The 20,000-nt window shown below is 46.1% G+C and overlaps 1 protein-coding gene across 3 annotated transcripts in view; it reads left to right on the top strand.

Annotated features, from left to right (window-relative positions):
* rapgefl1 (Rap guanine nucleotide exchange factor (GEF)-like 1) overlaps positions 1 to 20,000 on the top strand; it is a 46,311-nt gene that overhangs the window by 8,940 nt on the left and 17,371 nt on the right. For all 3 annotated transcript variants that reach the window (XR_013974542.1, XM_080906394.1, XM_080906393.1), the window contains exons 3-6: positions 15,287 to 15,365; positions 16,701 to 16,923; positions 18,465 to 18,562; positions 19,112 to 19,224. Coding sequence is in view for 2 of the 3 variants with exons in the window: in XM_080906394.1 (XP_080762520.1) it covers positions 15,287 to 15,365; positions 16,701 to 16,923; positions 18,465 to 18,562; positions 19,112 to 19,224 (513 nt within the window). In the remaining variant the exon portion in view is untranslated. The remainder of the gene's footprint in view (positions 1 to 15,286; positions 15,366 to 16,700; positions 16,924 to 18,464; positions 18,563 to 19,111; positions 19,225 to 20,000) is intronic.

Consider the following 20,000-nt stretch of genomic DNA (forward strand, 5'->3'; position numbering starts at 1 on the left):
ACTATCAACTCCTTTGTCTTTGCGACGTTGAGGGTGAGATGGTTGTCTTGACACCAGTGGGTCAGGGCGCTGACCTCCTCCCTGTAAGCCGTCTCATCGCCGTTGGTGATAAGACCCACCACTGTAGTGTCGTCCGCAAACTTCACAATGATGTTGGAGCTGTTAGTGGCTGTGCAGTCGTAGGTGTAGAGTGAGTACAGGAGAGGGCTCAGTACACACCCCTGTGGAGCACCAGTGTTCAGTGTGATGGGGGATGAGGTGATGCTGCCCAGTCTGACCACTTGGCGTCTGTCAGACAGGAAGCTAAGCTTTTCATATATAAAGCATCAGCAGGGAGTGATCGGAGATCACAAAGAGCTATAAGCTGCTGCTGCGTTGTTTACAGGTGAGACTCCGCCCCCTGAGGGTGCCGCATCATCGCACTTGAAACATAAAAGCAGAAAACTCGTCAGCTTCACCGTTTTTAAATAAAGCTGTGGGAAAGCATGAGCCAGCGGTCGCTATGGAGACATGCGTCTGCTACCCCATAATATTATCATAGTGTGGGTGTGTGTAAACATCTGGCTCACAGGTAACACAGAAAGATGACAAGTTTCACGAAAGAGACACACACACACACACACACACACACACACAGAGACACACACACACACACACACACACAGAGACACACACAGACACACACACACACACACACACACAGACGGACACAGACACACACACACACACACACACACACACACACGCCTGTTGGGGCAGGTATTCAGGCGTGTTACTCTCAGACGAAGAATGTAAACACCAATTTCGAGCGAGCTTCATTTTCGTTGCATTTTGTGCGTTCACGCCTCTCTTTGTCTCTTTGGGAGGACTTTGTGCAAAGCGAGGACCTCGGCTGCCGTCCTGACTTGTTGCTGTCGGCCCGTCTGAGGCTCAGGTTAGCGTCACGCTCCTGTGGACACATGCTTCCTACAGCGTCCCCACAAATACAAAGTTTGGTCAGTGTGTGTGTGTGTGTGTGTGTGTGTGTGTGTGTGTGTGTGTGTGTGTGTGTATCTGTGTGTATCTGTGTGTGTGTGGTGGACTTTTCAGCGGTTTTATTGGCAGCTGAGCCCAAAACAGAAACTTTAAAGCCTCGTAGTTTTATTCTGGGCTACAGCCAGAACATATTTACATGCTTCGGATGTTCTCAGGCTCCGTGTCGTTGTCTTCTGTTTTGTCAGGAATGAGCCCGTGGACAGGGACGGGCTGTTGTACACAAACCTGCTCAGTAAAGCCTGAAACAAACATATTTGATGGTTTGATTAGAATCCGGTGCTCAGAGGCAGAGACGCTCAGCTGTGCGTCTGAAGGCTCTGCCTGCAGATGACTGAAGAATCCGTGTTGGCAGACGTCGACTGACATCACGTATTAGCTTTGTTGTACTGGGATCAGTGGTGTGACTCCATATGGGCCTGGTGGTTTGATGAGCAGCAGGAGGAGAGCTGATGGGCACAGAGGAGGCTCAGGTGTGTTTTGGCTCTTTCACCTGCACAGAAACCGAAAGGTTTATCTGACAGAAAGGAAAACCCCGCAGCATCACATGACCTCCTGAAACAATCATGTGGCGTGTTGGTGGAGCTGAGCACAGCTGCTGGGTTATCTAAGAGTCTGTAATAAGAATAATTATGCAGCAGCCAGTCAGTCATACAAACACAAACGGAAGAAAAGCTCTGAGTGGGAGGAGTTTGGTTTCTCCTCTACAAACGCAAAAGAAGCTTTTACCTTCCTCCTCCTCGTCTTCCTCGACCCCTCAGAGTTGCAGGTTTCCTCGTTTTAGGAGTGTGTGTGCGTGTTTGTGTGTGTGCAGATAACATAAGAGGCTCTTTAGCACCTGTTCACATAGCAACCAGCTCTCAGTAAGACATTTGGAGAAGAGGAGTGGGAGGCAGAGAGAGGAAGAGTGAGAGCCAGGCGGTGGGAGGGAGAAACACAAAGAGACTGAAATTAGAGGCTTCAAACTTCTCTGCACAAAAAACACAATTTCATCTCAGTGAGAGCGAGGCAGACAGGATGGACCCCTGACCTCTGACCTCTGACCCAAAGCTGAAGCATATAAAATAAAACGGAGCACAGAAACAGCTGCAGTAAACATCTGTATGTATGCATATGGAGTGTAAATGACCAACCCACATGATGGCATGATGCTGAACATGATGCTGCAGTGTGTGTTTTGTGCTCGCCATCAGCGATGCTGTGCTCACCGTGCGTGCCGTGCTCGCCTGTTCTCCATCATGGAGTTTGCTCGCACAGTTGGAGGTCTGGATGTTTGAAAAGGTTTTGATCTGAAATGCAAACTGAGAAAAACTCTGCAACACAGATGAGCCGTCTGTGTCCCAGAGTTCAGTCTGGATTCAGAGGAACAGGAAGTGCTTCTCACCGTCTGCTCCACATGTGTGAGGAGGTGAGGACAGAAACCTCAGAGCAGTTGGATAATTGGCAGAAGGTGGATGATGGACGGATGGTTGGCTGGATGATAGTTGTTGGTTGGATGGATTATGGATGGATGAATGGATGGATGATGGATGGATGTTGGTTGGATGGATGTTGGTTGGATGCTGGTTGGATGGATGTTGGTTGGGTGGATGATGGTTGGATGGATGTTGGTTGGGTGGATGATGGTTGTTGGTTGGATGGATTATGGATGGATGAATGGATGGATGAATGGATGGATGATGGTTGGATGGATGATGGATGGCTGTTGGTTGGATGGATGCTGGTTGGATAGTTGTTGGTTGGATGGATTATGGATGGTGTAAATGCTGTTAAAATGTTAAGTTACATAATTTCATGAATATATATAGTTTGCGTTGAAATGTCTTTATTTGAAATGTACATGTGTAAGGTGAGAGCTAGTGTCTCGTGAGAATACCCTTAACGAGAGCACACGAGACTTTTCATGGACTGCGAGGGAGCAGATGTCTCTCATGAAGCGATTTAAGCTAAAAGTTTACTAAAAGAAAGGGCAATACAAGGACTTAAGGACCTCTTTTCAGGACAAGCAGCCAACGAGGTATTTGTCATTTGAGAAATGTTTTTTATTTTGTGTTTGGACTTAATATGTGTACTGTAAAGTTGCTAATTGTTTGTACTGTTCGCTCGTGACCAGTTCTCACGGCGTAATGGCGTAATGGCGTAATGGCGTATCGGCGTACTGGTGATGGTGAAGCTGAGGAGAGAAGGCCCAAGTAATAAACGCCCGTTTCAAAGAACCGACCTGTGTCTGTGTTGTCGTGAAGAGAGCTACAGTGAGAACTCGCCTGCTCAACACGGGTAGGAGAGGACAGGATCGCCGCGGATGACGAAACGACGCGGATCCGGTGCATCACGTCAGATAAGCAGAGTGCATAACGCATATCGGCACAGCATTAACAAGCAACGGTGGTTAGACTGAGTTAAAGCGCTAATTTTCACGTTTAAGATCAGGAGAAGCTCTACCACAAAGTGAAGTTAAGGTGGTGTGAGAAGTGGTTAAATGTGAAAATTGCAACTAAGGGACTCCTCTGTTATTCTTGCTTGCTTAATGTAGAGATTAATCCAATGTGTTTGCATTTATAGTTGTTGTACATCACAAGGTTTATAGAACAAACAAGTAAATATTTAACAAGCTCACAGGTTATGAGTAATTTTGAGTTATACAAAATCTGCTGAGTTTAAAGGGCACCTTATGTGAATTTTAAAGGGGTACTATACTGATGTGAAAACTTGAAAACCTTTAGTAATGTAAATGATAAGTATTTAAGGTATTTCTAAGTACATTTACACTGTTATTGTATATTTGTGATAAGGTGATTTTTGTTGTTCTTGTCTGTTTGAAACTTAAGTTCAGTATTGAAGTCAACAGTGTGTTGGAAGACTCATACATACATTTATGAACCTTAATTCAAATTAAGTTTATTGCAACTTTCACTTACACATAGTCCAGAAGAAATCTAGTTGAAGTTTAATAGCTGCACAATCACACTGCTATAATCTCAACATGTCTAACATAAGCAGAGAGACCTGCCATAAAGATGCTGAACAATCCGCTCAAGCTGAAGCTACTGTCACTGAATCTGCAGCAGAACTAGAGGGGCTTCGAAGAAGTGAGAGGGCGCGTACCCTAACAGAAAGGGGAAGAGCATACCAAGATGAGAGACTGAAGCACATTCAACGCAAATACAAAATCATCTATGAGAAGTGGAGGTGTCATGCACGAATAGGCAAAGAGTTATTAAGTGGTGATGCTTCTAAGGATGAGTTAACTGAGCTTATTGAGAACATCAAAAGCACCTGTTCTGATGTAAAGGTGGTTTATGAGGAGCTGCGTCAAGCGCAAACCCCTGAACCAGACCTGCGGCGCAGGGTTGATACATGCATGTCATTCTCAGAATTTATTATTCAAAGAGCAGAGAGACAGCTTAAAGGTCATGAAGCAGATAAAGATGAAGAGTCTTGGCCTGATGCTGGATCTGTTCTAGGCTCAACAGGTTCTGTTTCTAGACCACTGTCTCGTCAAGGATGTAGTTCTACCCACTCTAGCAGCCACTCTGTCAAAAGAATAGAGGCTGTAGCTGAAGCTGCTGCAACTCAGGAAGTCTTGGCAGTGTTGGAGGAGCAAGAAAGGGAAGAAACAGAACTTCAAATGTTAGAGGCTGAGAACCTAGCCAGACAGCAAGCAATCCAAGATAAACGTAGAAAACTTGCACGCCTAGAAGAAGTAAAGAAGCTAAATGCTGCTAGAGCTCGAGTGAGGGTCTATGATGAAGCTGAAGAAAACATAGAAGCAACTGATTTGTCGTATGGTAGTGAAGTACTGCCAGAGCTTAGAGTCGCTGACTCCACAGTACTTCCAGTCACAACCCATTCTCTCAATGCATCAAGTCCCCCATTTATTCCTCAATCCCTAACAGTCACAAGTCAAGCTCCTTGTCCACAACAGCTACCTCAGTCTCCTCCAGCCTCAGTGTTGAGGCCTCAAGAGCAGAATAGCTTAGATCTGGTCAATGCACTAGTAGAAGCTATGAGTGCAAACCGGCTCCCAACACCAGAGCCTGGGGTGTTTACAGGAGATCCCTTGAAGTTCAAAGACTGGCAACTGTCCTTTGAAACATTAATAGAAAGGAAGAACATCCCAAAGAATGAAAAACTGTATTACCTAAGAAAGTACTTAGGTGGCACAGCAAAGAAGGCCGTGGAAGGATTTCTTCTATTGGGCACAGAAGCAGCATATGACTCAGCCTGGAAGCTTTTAGAGAAACGTTTCGGAGACCCATTCCTAATTGGGAAGTCACTCAGAGACAAGCTGCATGCATGGCCAAAGATAGGTTCTAAGGATGCTTGCGAGCTAAGAGAATTTGCAGACTTTCTCAAGAGCTGTGAGGCTGCCATGTCTCATGTCAAGATGCTGGAGGTCTTGAATGACTGCGTTGAGAGTCAGAGGATTCTGCTGAAATTGCCAGATTGGTTGGTTTCCAGCTGGAATCGCAAAGTGATGGAAGTCAGACAAGTGAAAGCTGAGTACCCACCATTCAAGGTGTTTGTTGACTTCCTATCAAAGGAAGCAGATCTTGCTTGCGATCCAATTTCCTCAATACAAGCACTTAAGAGTGTTGAAAGCGAGAAACCAAGGCATCTACGAAGCCAAATAGTTCAAGCAAAGACTCTGACCACAACTACAACACAGAGCAGTATTACATCATGTGTTTTCTGCAAAAGGACAGGACACATCCTAGACAAATGCCGAAGTTTCACAGAAAAGACAGTTCAGGATCGTGTTAAGTTTGTACACACAGAGAAGCTTTGCTTTGGATGTTTGAAGACCGGTCATCACTCAAGAAAATGTGATAACAAAAGCACGTGTGAGAAATGCCAAAAGAGACACCCAACATGTTTGCATGACGATAAGTTCAAGGAACGTCAAAGGCCAATCCACCTAAATGCAAGTGAAATTTCAAAGGACAAGGCAGACACCACAGAAAGGACCGCAACAGCCACTTCCAACAGAGTTATTCAAGAGGGTCTAAGCACACGAACATCTTCTATCTTGCCAGTCTGGGTGTCATCTATTAAGCAGCCAGATCAAGAACTGCTAGTTTATGCACTCTTAGACACACAGAGTGATACCACCTTCATACTAGATGAAGTAGCTCAAGGCCTGAACACAAACAGAGAGAATGTCAGTCTGCGACTGTCCACAATGTCTGCCAAGTCGACAGTTATTCCATGTCAGAAAATGACAGGTCTACAAGTGAGAGGATACAACTCAGAGAAAAGGATTCCACTACCACCTGTTTTCACAAGAGAATTTATTCCAGTAAACAGGCTGCACATTCCTACCTCTGAAACAGCTCTAAAATGGCCACATCTAGAGCAACTGTCAGAAAAGATTCCACCACAGTTGGATTGCGAAGTAGGCCTTCTTATAGGCTACAACTGTCAACGAGCCCTCCTCCCAAGAGAGATCCTGTCTGGTGACGAAAATCATCCATATGCGCAGCGGACTGATCTGGGCTGGAGCATTGTTGGTTGCTCACATTCAGCAAGCGACAACAGCGATCCAATAGGATTCAGTCATAGAATCATAGTACGACAAGTGACACCAACTGTGCATCCATCAGTTCAGCTAAAGAAGGAAGTGCACTTTGCGTGCAGGACTCAAGTCAAAGAGATCAACCCACTTGACATAATTAAGACCTTTGAATCAGATTTCACAGATCACTCAACAGATGATAATCCAGTTTCTCAGGAGGACCTCCTCTTTCTGTCTAAAGTGAAAGCTGGAATAAGACAGAAGGAAGATGGCCACTATGAACTTCCGCTTCCTTTCAAGACAGACAAACCTAATCTTCCAGACAATAAACAGTGTGCAGTTCACAGGCTCAGCTCATTAGAGCGTCGACTGAGGAGAAATGAACAATATTACACGGACTATGTCAATTTCATGAATGAAATCATAAGTAGAAGAGATGCTGAGAAGGTGCCACAGTCTGAATTAGACAACCAGCCAGCATGGTACATACCGCACCATGGTGTCTACCATCCCCACAAGCCCGGGAAGATCCGTGTGGTTTTCGATTGTTCGGCACGCTACCAAGAAACCTCTCTAAATGACCATCTCTTGACAGGTCCAGACCTGACTAACACATTAGTTGGTGTGTTGTGTCGATTTAGAAAGGGTCCTATAGCCATAATGTGCGACATCGAAAAAATGTTTCACCAGTTCCACGTTGCAAGGGAACATCAAGATTATCTCAGGTTCCTCTGGTGGGATGGAGGTGATTTGGATTCTGAACCCTCAGTGTACAGGATGAAGGTACACCTCTTTGGGGCAGCTTCATCCCCCGGTTGCTCCAACTTTGGACTGAAATACCTAGCTTCACAAGGCCAAGGCAAGTTCAGCAAAGAAGCCATTAAGTTCATCCAAAGAAGCTTCTATGTAGATGATGGCCTGACAAGTGTAAGGTCGACTGCTGAAGCTATACGCCTGGTAAAGGAATCAAGAGCTCTGTGCAAAACAGGAAATCTACGGCTACATAAGTTTGTATCCAACGATGAGAGTGTGATTGCAACAATTCCACCACAAGAATATGTTCAGACCAAAGATCTAAACATGGCTCTAGGAGAACTTCATATCGAGCGAGCACTTGGAGTTCAGTGGTGTGTTGAGGCGGATGAATTTCAGTTCAGGGTGGTGGTAAAAGAAAACCCACTGACAAGGAGAGGCGTTCTCTCAACTGTTGCCTCAGTCTATGATCCACTAGGTTTCGTGGCTCCATTCCTACTTATCGGCAAACAGATTCTTCAAACACTGTGTAGAGACAAGGTAAGCTGGGACGAACCTCTCCCCGAGCACATCCAGCCACAATGGGAGTCATGGCTCAAAGATCTGCCTCATTTGGCAGTTCTAAAGATTCCAAGAAGCTACCTTCCATCAAACTTTGGTGAAGTCTCACTATATGAGCTTCACAACTTTTCTGATGCAAGCTTCAAAGGGTATGGTGCATGCTCATACCTTAGAGCGGTGAGTGAAACAGGACAGATAAGTTGTTCACTTGTCTTGGGGAAAGCAAGAGTAGCCCCTACCAAACTAACAACCATCCCAAGGCTTGAGTTATCTTCAGCTGTGACCTCAGTCCGCATTGGTGATATCATTAGAGGCGAGCTGGAGATTGAAAATGTGCAAGAGTATTACTGGACTGACTCAAAGGTGGTCCTTGGCTATGTGAACAATGATGCTAAAAGGTTCCAAACATTCGTGGCCAACCGCATCCAGCGAATAAGATCTAGCACAAAACCTGAACAATGGCGACATGTCAACTCTGAAAACAACCCAGCTGATGGAGCCTCAAGAGGATTGACTGCAGTTCAAATGAAAGAATCTAGCTGGCTGAAAGGACCCAACTTCCTTTGGCAGCAAAATCTCCCACATGAAGTGGGAATGGTGGGAGAAGTTGAGGCTACTGATCCTGAACTTCGGAGAGCACATGTTCATGCAGTTAAAGCAAGAGAACAGAATCCAATGGTAAACCGTTTAACTAAATTTTCTGACTGGTCCAGAGTGGTGAGAGCCATTGCCAGGCTCAAGAGATTTGTCAGAGAGTTTAAGGGATTTCAGTCGAGAACTAATGAGTCGACTAATCTTGAAGAACGAAGAGAAGCAGAGATCTTCATCATCAAACTCGTACAAGAAGACGCTTTCGCTGAAGACATAAAGAAAATAAGAGGCAAGAAGGAACACACTTTGAGCAGGCACAACAGGCTACGCCAGCTGAATGCTTTCCTGGACGAAACCAATGTTCTTAGGGTGGGAGGACGGCTGTCTCAGTCAGCCTTACACCATGATGTAAAGCATCCTGCGATTCTTCCGAAAAAATCTCATGTGTCAGCTCTGCTGGTCAAACATCATCATGAGCTTATACACCATCAAGGAAGGGGCATGACCATGAACGAGTTGCGCGCAAGCGGAATATGGGTCCTAGGATGTGGAAGTGTGGTCTCCTCACACATTTACAAGTGTGTAAAATGTAGACGATACAGAAGAACAACTGAGGTTCAACAAATGGCAAATCTACCAGGAGAGAGAATTGAGACATCTCCCCCCTTTACTTATTGTGGGCTTGACTGTTTTGGCCCCTTTATTGTGAAGGAAGGAAGGAGAGAGTTGAAACGATACGGATTGTTATTCACCTGCCTATGTTCTAGAGCAGTTCACATAGAAACCCTTGACGATTTGACAACAGACGCATTCATGAATGCACTTCGATCATTCATAGCTATTCGAGGACCTGTGCGCCAGCTAAGATGTGATAGAGGCACAAACTTTGTTGGTGCTAGAAAGGAGCTTTCTGAATTGCTTGAAGGAATGGATCAAGACCGTACAAGGGCGCTTGGTTGTGAATTTGTGCTGAATGTCCCATCAGCTAGTCATATGGGAGGAGTTTGGGAACGCCAGATTCGAACAATCCGAAGCATCCTGATAGCTATGCTCGACAAGTCCGCTAGCAGACTTGACACCACAACTCTAAGAACGTTTCTGTATGAAACAATGACCATAATCAACAGCAGGCCACTAAGTGTCGAGCATCTTCACGATCCTACTGGTCCGGAACCCCTCACTCCCAACCACATTCTAACCATGAAATCATCTGTAATTCTGCCACCCCCTGGACAATTCTGCAAAGAAGATCTCTATCTGCACAAAAGGTGGAGAAGAGTACAGTTTTTGGCCAATGAATTTTGGCAACGATGGAAACGAGAATACCTGCTAAACCTCCAACAACGACAGAAATGGCAGAAGCTGTCACGAAACTTGCAACCAGATGACATTGTAATATTAAAGGATGACAGTGCACCAAGAAACCAGTGGAAGCTTGCAAGGGTTGTGGAAGCCCTGCCCAGCGCAGATGGCAAGGTGCGAAAGCTAAAGCTTCTGCTCAGTGACACTACTTTTGATAAGGGAAAACCAATCACTAAATCAGTTTTCCTTGAGAGGCCTGTTCACAAAGTAGTTACATTACTTGAGGCCACCTAAAACACACGTAAAGCTAAATGACCTACACTTAAATGTACACTCACACATCACTTCCTTATAATTTTCATTGAGGAAAATCTCTCATTTTAAGTCAATGAGTGATTTTGGTGGGAGTGTAAATGCTGTTAAAATGTTAAGTTACATAATTTCATGAATATATATAGTTTGCGTTGAAATGTCTTTATTTGAAATGTACATGTGTAAGGTGAGAGCTAGTGTCTCGTGAGAATACCCTTAACGAGAGCACACGAGACTTTTCATGGACTGCGAGGGAGCAGATGTCTCTCATGAAGCGATTTAAGCTAAAAGTTTACTAAAAGAAAGGGCAATACAAGGACTTAAGGACCTCTTTTCAGGACAAGCAGCCAACGAGGTATTTGTCATTTGAGAAATGTTTTTTATTTTGTGTTTGGACTTAATATGTGTACTGTAAAGTTGCTAATTGTTTGTACTGTTCGCTCGTGACCAGTTCTCACGGCGTAATGGCGTATCGGCGTACTGGTGATGGTGAAGCTGAGGAGAGAAGGCCCAAGTAATAAACGCCCGTTTCAAAGAACCGACCTGTGTCTGTGTTGTCGTGAAGAGAGCTACAGATGGATTATGGATGGATGAATGGATGGATGATGGATGGATGTTGGTTGGATGGATGTTGGTTGGATGGATGCTGGTTGGATAGTTGTTGGTTGGATGGATTATGGATGGATGAATGGATGGATTATGGATGGATGAATGGATGGATGATGGATGGATGTTGGTTGGATGGATGTTGGTTGGATGTTGGTTGGGTGGATGATGGTTGGATGGATGTTGGTTGGGTGGATGTTGGTTAGATGAATGGATGGATGTTGGTTGGATAGATGATGGATGGATGATGGATGGCTGTTGGTTGGATGGATGCTGGTTGGATGGATGTTGGTTGGATGCTGGTTGGATGGATGATGGATGGCTGTTGGTTGGATGGATGTTGGTTGGGTGGATGATGGTTGGATGGATGTTGGTTGGGTGGATGATGGTTGTTGGTTGGATGGATTATGGATGGATGAATGGATGGATTATGGATGGATGATGGATGGATGTTGGTTGGATGGATGATGGATGGCTGTTGGTTGGATGGATGCTGGTTGGATAGTTGTTGGTTGGATGGATTATGGATGGATGAATGGATGGATTATGGATGGATGAATGGATGGATGATGGATGGATGGATGTTGGTTGGATGTTGGTTGGGTGGATGATGGTTGGATGGATGTTGGTTGGGTGGATGTTGGTTAGATGAATGGTTGGATGTTGGTTGGATGTTGGTTGGATAGATGATGGATGGATGATGGATGGCTGTTGGTTAGATGGATGTTGGTTGGATGATGGTTGGATGATGATTGGATGGATATTGGTTGGTTGGTTGGATAGATGATGGATGGATGTTGGTTAGATGGATGTTGGTTGGATGATGGTTGGATGATGATTGGATGGATATTGGTTGGTTGGTTGGATAGATGATGGATGGATGTTGGTCGGTTGGATGATGGATGGATGTTGGTTGGTTGATTGGATAGATGATGGATGGATGTTGGTCGGTTGGATGATGGATGGATGGATGGATGATGGTTGGATGATGGTTGGATGGATGATGGATGGATATTGGTTGGTTGGTTGGATAGATGATGGATGGATGTTGGTCGGTTGGATGATGGATGGATGGATATTGGTTGGATGGATGATGGATGGCTGTTGGTTGGATGGATGTTGGTTGGGTGGATGATGGTTGGATGGATGTTGGTTGGGTGGATGTTGGTTAGATGGATGGATGTATGTTGGTTGGATAGATGATGGATGGATGAATGAATGGATGGATGATGGATGGCTGTTGGTTAGATGGATGTTGGTTGGATGTTGGATGGATGTTGGTTGGATGGATTATGGTGCACAGTCATTGCTGCACCCCTGCAGTCATTTTGTCGAACACGTATCGCTTTCGTGCCGTCACCGTTTCATCCTCGACGCTGTGATTTCTGTCCTCTCTCTCTCTCTCTCCTGTGGGCGTTTGGGTTCGGCTGCTCTCTCTCGCTCTCCTCCCACGTTCACACTCTCTGTGTTCTCGCCATCGCTCTGCTACCCCGTGATCTGCGCTGCACATGCTCCACGCCGTTGAATAATCAGAGTAATGAGTACAGGTTTCAGCTTCAGTGCGGCACTGTGTAAAAACTCATTTACGTGTGTGTCAGCTGACATGAAAGATAAGCGCCACCTACCCCCCCCCTTTAAATCTGGGACATACAGCTGTTATAGAGGCGGGGCCAGGGCGTTACAAACTGGAACTGAATAAACTGAACTCGGTTCAGCTCTGTGTTAATTTCACCTCTTCTGTCCGAAACAAGCTGTTCTTGCTCCTCCTCCTCTTCACCAAACTCTCCTCTGATTGGCTGCCCATCAGTGTGCTTCCTGTTTGCCCACTTTCATCAATGTTTTAATGCAAATATGTTTCAGATACTCTGAGAATCACTGAAATAAGTTCTTGTTTTATTCTCGATGTTTGTCTCTGGAAACATCTGGAAGCTTATTTCACATTTTTAAAAAATCAATTAATGAATTAAAAATGGACATTATGTTGCAAACACAATAATCACATTATTGATCAGTGTTTAACATGAATGTATCATTTTGAGCTGACGTGTTACATGGAGTACTCCTGTTAGTACTGCAGCTGATTACTTCAGTCAAACCTCCATCATCGGTGGATTATTGATCAGTGATCAGTAGTAAGCATGAAGCTCTCATCCTGTTTCGTTTTTTTTCTTCTCTCACATTTCCCTCTTCATCCTCCCACTGTCGACAACGTGGTGTCGCTATGGCAACCGCCTGCAGAGAGGCGGATCGCCACAGGCCACGCCCACTGCAGCATGCTTGTCACACACACAGCAGTGTATTTTTGGAGATGTGACCACAGGTTTTGGCTGTTTCAGCAGCTTTAATTACAGCTGTAACTGCAGCAGCTGCTTCACCTCCACACTCACACACACACCCTCCTTTTCTGTGTGTGTGTGTGTGTGTGTGTGTGTGTGCTGAAATCTCTGTGCAGCAGACTGGAGACGAGCTAAATGTAGGCCACGAGGACGTGTTAGCCTCAGAGCGGCTCGCTCAGAAACCAGACATAAAGATTTATTCATATGTATCCGTTTCACACACACATGAGTGTCACAGATAATAAAAATATCCACGTCTGTTTCTCCTCCAGCTCACTAAATCAAAGCGAGCGTGATGACATTATGATTATTATCAGAGTTCTGCAGCAGAGTTTCATATGCGCCTCTCCAGATCTGGTTGTCATCGCTGTGTTTCCCTTTATGTTTTATCATTTATCGTTGTTTTTGTTTGTGTAACCCAGGTCCCACGTAGCTATGGTAAAGCTAGAGTATATAGTACAATGAGACTGGGCCTGGGTTCGTAGTGCTACTAATAATGATACCTGATACCCTCTAATTTGCTATAATAAGGACCACCACAACTGTATTTTACACAAATTAAATCCCTCACCGGGTATTTATTTAGACAAAAAGAAATGAATAAAATAAACAGTTACTCTTATAAAATGAATTGAATTAAAATAAACAAACAAAATTACTGTAAAAGTGACTACGTGGGTTTTCAATGAAAGATTTATCAAAACAAAATACCTCTTTCTTAGGTGCCAACTGTTATTTCAGTTACAACAGCTCACACCTTTAAAATGGATGAATTTCAACCTTTGATAATAACTTTGATTAACTACACACTTACTCAATTTAAACCAAATTTGTAACAGTGGGCCCACACACACACACACACACTTTAACCTGTCCACACTACACCTGTAGCACGGTGCTTGTTGCAGGCCTGATTCGAAGTTCGGGTGCGGTGAGGCCTAAAACTGATGGCCGCTTCACTCAAACTGAGCCATAAACAAAATACGTGCACTTTAGTTCCAGTTAGTACTCACGAGTCCAATGAGTTTGTTAGTGGGGCAATCAGAAACGGGCAGTTAGTTCACCAGTAGTGAAGACAGTCAGGGGTAAGAAAACAGTCAGGGGCGAGGAAACAGCCAGGGGTGAGAAAACAGCAGGGTCCATCCGGGCAGAAACCTCTCTCTCCCTCTCCTTTCAGAGCGTCCCTCGGCTTCTAAACATATTTAAACACTTGAGCTACAATACCAAATGCTATCACATAACGATTTAGCATTAGCATGCTTTGACTGAAAATCACAGAGCTAAACATACAGCATGGTATCACAGCACATAACGCGGTAAGCTGCGCTAATTAGCAAGCCGCTAGTTAGCATCACATATCACGCTATTTTATCACTATAACGAATAGTTACAGTACAAATGTCAAGGCACACAGTCTCATTTACCTCTTGCAGATCACAAATAAGTAATATCAGGACCACGGGTAGTCGACCTCAATGATACACTTAGATGCAAAATCCACACCACGTTTGCCTTACGACATCTCTCTCTTCAGACTTAGCTTCTGTGTCCGCTCCCACAGATTCACACAAACTGTTACCACTCGTCCCGCCCCCATAGCAGAGAAGAGTGACATTGACTGGCTCGTCAGCACAACAACCAATGACAATACAATATTGAGATAACTGACACTAGATGGGTAAATAAACTTAGGTTACACCCCAACATATTTATTGTGCACAGAAAATGAACTCTAAATCATGAAACCCTTATATTTATTGGACTCTTAACTGTAAATGAAATACATTTGTACCCAAGCATATGATTTTTAAACCTTTTATCAACTATTTATATTTTAACCATTTCTTATAACAGTAGACTTTTTCTTTTATACTGCAAGCCTGAATAATTGCAGACAGGGCTACATCTGGAAAAAACGTTTGTTGATGAAAAGACAAAAATGATAAGAACACTCATTGGTTACGTCAACTCGTGATGTCATCCCCCTGTTAAAAATGCAGCGGTCCATAAAAGCTGGACGCAGGTCTAAAAAATTGATGCCTTAAACCTGCGGTCTGTCTGACGTCCAGCAGGGGGCGACTCCTGAGAGTTCCTCTGGATTAGCATTGCTGCACACGGCGTCTACCTCAAACCCGTTTCCCTCAGCCCCGCCCCCGTGACGTTGGTCGGGCCTCTGAGCGTGTGTGCGGATGTCGTGCTTCTCTCCTGGCTGCAGGCCTGTGTTGTGTTCAGGGACAGTCTGTACAGATAATCTCTGTGTGTTTGTGTCTCTGTGCAGAAACGCTCCTGGATGACTTTATGTTGACACATCCCATCTTCCTGGCGGCGGACAGGCTCCAGCAGGTCCTGCTGCAGCAGTATCCTTCACGCGCTCACAGGCATGCGTGCCTGGCTGTCGAGCGGTCGCCTCGCAGCGTTATCTGCTGCGGGTTCTGCAGGTTTGTGTCTGAACAGCTCCGGTGTTGTTTTGTTTCGTTTCTGCAGCGTTCCCACGTTGTTGGCATTCCAGTGACGGGAATGGGAAGTTTTCTGCTTCAGTGGAAAAACAAAACCTGGCTGGCAGACTTCCATGAAACCTCCATGATGTCATTGTTTTACCCATAATGACCTCTGACCTCAGCGGTTTTATCACCACGCCTTTGAGTTTGTAGATCCCAGGAACGGACGAATCGTGCTGTGACGCCTTTACAGATATCAGCTGTGATTCTGTCACCAGAGCGTCGAGTGCTGCGGACCAATCACGCTTCAGCAGGTCAACGTCAGCGCTTAGAACAGGAAGTCCTGAAAACCCGTGGGCGTACACACAGGAAGAGACCGTCATCACCGACTGAACTACCTCAATCTCCTCAGCCACTGAGCGCGCTCTGTAGCATCCAACAGGAACAAGACTCAGACCTGAAACTGATCTCAGATCAGCTGAGCAGGACGCTCACATCTCATCTTCACCGTCAGCTCTTCGTCCTCTAACCCAAAAATGAATAAAGAGCACGTTTAATGACCGGTGCAGCAGCTCGACACTCGCAGCGCAGAAAAGCAGATTTCTGCTGCAGCCGCAGATCTGCCACAGAGAGCGATGAAGAGCTGAGAGGAAGAGGAGCAGAGGGGGGTGTGGCCGAAAGAAGAAAGGGAAGGACAGGCGAAGAGAGAGCTCCATGTTCAAGAACACGAGACGTTCAGGGACTCGTTCAGGAAGGGGTGAAGGGATCAGACGGGGGGCCGGGCACATTTAGCCTTCTTCGTGGACAGAGCCGTGATCAGAGAAATGGCGCTCGTCAGGCCTTCAGTCTCGCCGCGTTGAACAGTCGTGATGATTCACCACAAGCGTCGCTCACAGCTCAGCTGCTTTTAACTTTTCTCAGCTCTGCACTTCCTGCGTGCATTCCCAGGGGATCATGGGAACTGTAGTTCTGTTTTCATAAAGAGGATAAAAAACAAAAAGCAGCATCATCGGCCAATCGGAGGAGAGGAAAAAAAGAGTCTGTGTGAGGCAGATGTTTGTGTGTGCGTGTGGTGATATGTGGGTCATCATGGCGGCGTCTCCAAGCTGCAGCTCTGTGAAGCTGAAACAGCTGATTATGGGTTTGTGCTGGCAGCTGTTTGTTTGTGACGACAGCAACAATCACACCTGTGAGATTTGGTTTCAGAGCGAAGCTTCAGGCGAATGTGTTTCCTCCTTAACTTGACTTTTCCAGATTCAGCCTGGAGGGAGATGGAGGAGGGAAGAAAGGGGAGGCGGAGGGGTGGAGGAGAGAGGGAGGAGGGAGAGGAAGAGGGGAGGAGAGGGACAGAGAGATGGAGGGAGCGATGGACGGAGCAGAGAGGAAGCAGGCGGTGCTGACGGTGGCGTTTCGATACCTGGACACCTACAGAGAGCTGCTGCAGGAGGAGGGCGAGCGCAGCAACAGCTTCCCCAAGGTTACACACACGCAGACACACGCAGACACACACACGCACACACACACACACACACGCAGACACACGCAGACACACACACGCACACACACACACACACACGCAGACACACGCAGACACACACACACGCAGACACACGCAGACACACACACACACACACACACGCAGACACACACACATGCAGACACGCAGACACACACACACACGCAGACACACACACACACACACACGCAGACACACACGCATGCAGACACACAGACACACGTAGACACACACACACGCAGACACACACACACACACACGCAGACACACACACATGCAGACACACAGACACACGCAGACACGCAGACACACACACACGCAGACACACACGCACGCAGACACACACACACGCAGACACGCAGACACACACACACGCAGACACACACGCACGCAGACGCAGACACACACACATGCAGACACACAGACACACGCAGACACGCAGACACACACACACGCAGACACACACGCACGCAGACACACACACACGCAGACACGCAGACACACACACACGCAGACACACACACACGCAGACACACACACGCAGACACACACACGCACGCAGACACACACACGCAGACACACACACATGCAGACACACACACACGCAGACACACACACACACACACGCAGACACACACACACGCAGACACACAGACACACACGCACGCAGACACACACACACGCAGACACACACACATGCAGACACACAGACACACACGCACGCAGACACACACACACGCAGACACACACGCACGCAGACACACACACACACACGCAGACACACACGCACGCAGACACACACACACACACACACACACAGACACACACACGCAGACACACACACACATGCAGACACACACACAGACACACACGCAGACACACAGACACACACGCACGCAGACACACACACACGTAGACACACACACACGCAGACACACACGCACACACACGCAGACACACACACGCAGACACACACACACACACACACGCAGACACACACACACACACACACGCAGACACACACACACACACACACGCAGACACACACACACACACACACGCACGCAGACACACACACACACACGCAGACACACACACACACACACGCACGCAGACACACACACACACACGCAGACACACACACACACACACACACACGCAGACACACACACACACACGCAGACACACACATGCAGTATCCGTCTCAGCCCTGAGTGGTTCCTGCAGGTCGGATCCAAATTTCTGGAAAAACAATAATAACAATAAATAATGTTAAAAAGCTCCAAATCTCCACCTGCATGTTTCCACACCTGTGACTCCTCCCACTGTCAGCGTGAAGACTGCATCACGGCGGTCGATGCACAAACATCCGTTTTTTATTTGAATACTTATTCTTCATAATCACTGCTGGGACTGTCTGGATCTGAAGTGTGTGTGTGTGTGTGTGTGTGTGTGTGTGTGTGTGTGTGTGTGTGTGTGTGTGTGTGTGTGTGTGTGTGTAGGAGCTGTACATGTGTGCCGTACAGGAGTTGGCCCAGTATCCTGAGCTGGTGGAGGACGTCCTGAAACTGCAGCGATGGACCGAGATCTTACACTGCCCGTAAGACACACACACACACAGTAACACACACACAGTAACACACACACACAGTAACACACACACACAGTAACACACACACAGTGTAGTCAGCGGGTGCAAGCTTCCATACAAACTTTGGCGTCTGAGTCCGTCAGGGGTTTTTAGGTGACCATGTTTGCAGCCAGTTTCATGCAGGGTTACAGGCTGGTCTCTAGCCCCATGTGACCTAAACCTGACCAATCAGAGCGCAGTAATCTGTGTACAGTCTGCACACAGCACGCTTATCATGTGTTGATTTCTGGATGTTGATGTTCACGAGGTTTCTTTATTGCTGCGGCGCTCCATCGTGACTCACACAGTTATCATATTATTATTCATCATTAACGTTTCTATTGATCGCACTCTCACAGCTTAAACAATGAAACACTTTTTATTAATCATTTTTATACTCTGCTAAATATTTACTGTAATAAGTTATTTTATCGATTTGTTATATTTTCTGTGAATTACTCTCAGTTTCTGTGTAATTGTTGTTTGGATTTATTGGACGTGTGTTTGCTCTGCGAGCAGCTCTGACGAGGAGAAGGAGAGCAGGAAGAAGCAGGTGCGCCCTCTGTTCAGACACTTCAGACGCATCGACGCCTGCCTGCAGCCCAGAGAGGCCTTCAGAGGCTCCGACGAGAGTACGACACCCTCGCACGCACACAAACACAAAAGCGGTGTAATCTGTAAACACACACAGAGTTTGAATGCAAATACACCTGCAGTCTGTGGCAGGGATAAACAAATCACACAGCGACACACCCAGAACACACACACACACACAGCATCAGGAGAGCAAGAACAGCAGGGTGCTGCGTGTGTGTGTCTGTGTGTGTGTCTGTGCATGTCCTGCAGTCAGTCAGGTTTATTTGCAGTCATACTCCCGGCAAATTTTGACTTAAAGTTATTTTTATTCAACCAGCAAGTTGTTTTTTTCCCTCTTTATTTATAGTTTTTCATGTAATTTGTCCCAACTGATACAAAATGACACAAGTGTCTCCCGAAAGATAAGAAGATGATGTACAAGAAGCATTATTGTGGGAAAAATGATCAGCGTTTTTATACATTTGAGCAAAAAGTGTCAGAATTGTTCGCACCCTTCTCAATGATCAATAGAAAAAGCTTTATTGGCTTTTACAGCAATCAAACGCTTCCTGTTCTTGCAGAGCAGCTTTTTGCACGTCTCCACAGGTATTTTTGCCCACTCATCTTTTGCAATGAGCTCCAAATCCTTCAGTTTGGAGGGTCCTCTTGCCATCACCCTGGTCTTTCGCTCCCTCCACAGATTCTCAGTTGGATTCAGGACTCTGGCTGAGCCGCTGCAACACGTTAGTGTTGTCTGCTAACGTTTATTCAGCACGTTTGCTGTGTTTTGGGTCATTGTTGTGTCCAAGGCCGCGTTCCTCTGCAGACTGCC

Source organism: Rhamphochromis sp. 'chilingali' (genome assembly GCF_963969265.1).
Source record: "Rhamphochromis sp. 'chilingali' genome assembly, chromosome: 15".
Classification (NCBI taxonomy): Eukaryota; Metazoa; Chordata; class Actinopteri; order Cichliformes; family Cichlidae; genus Rhamphochromis; species Rhamphochromis sp. 'chilingali'.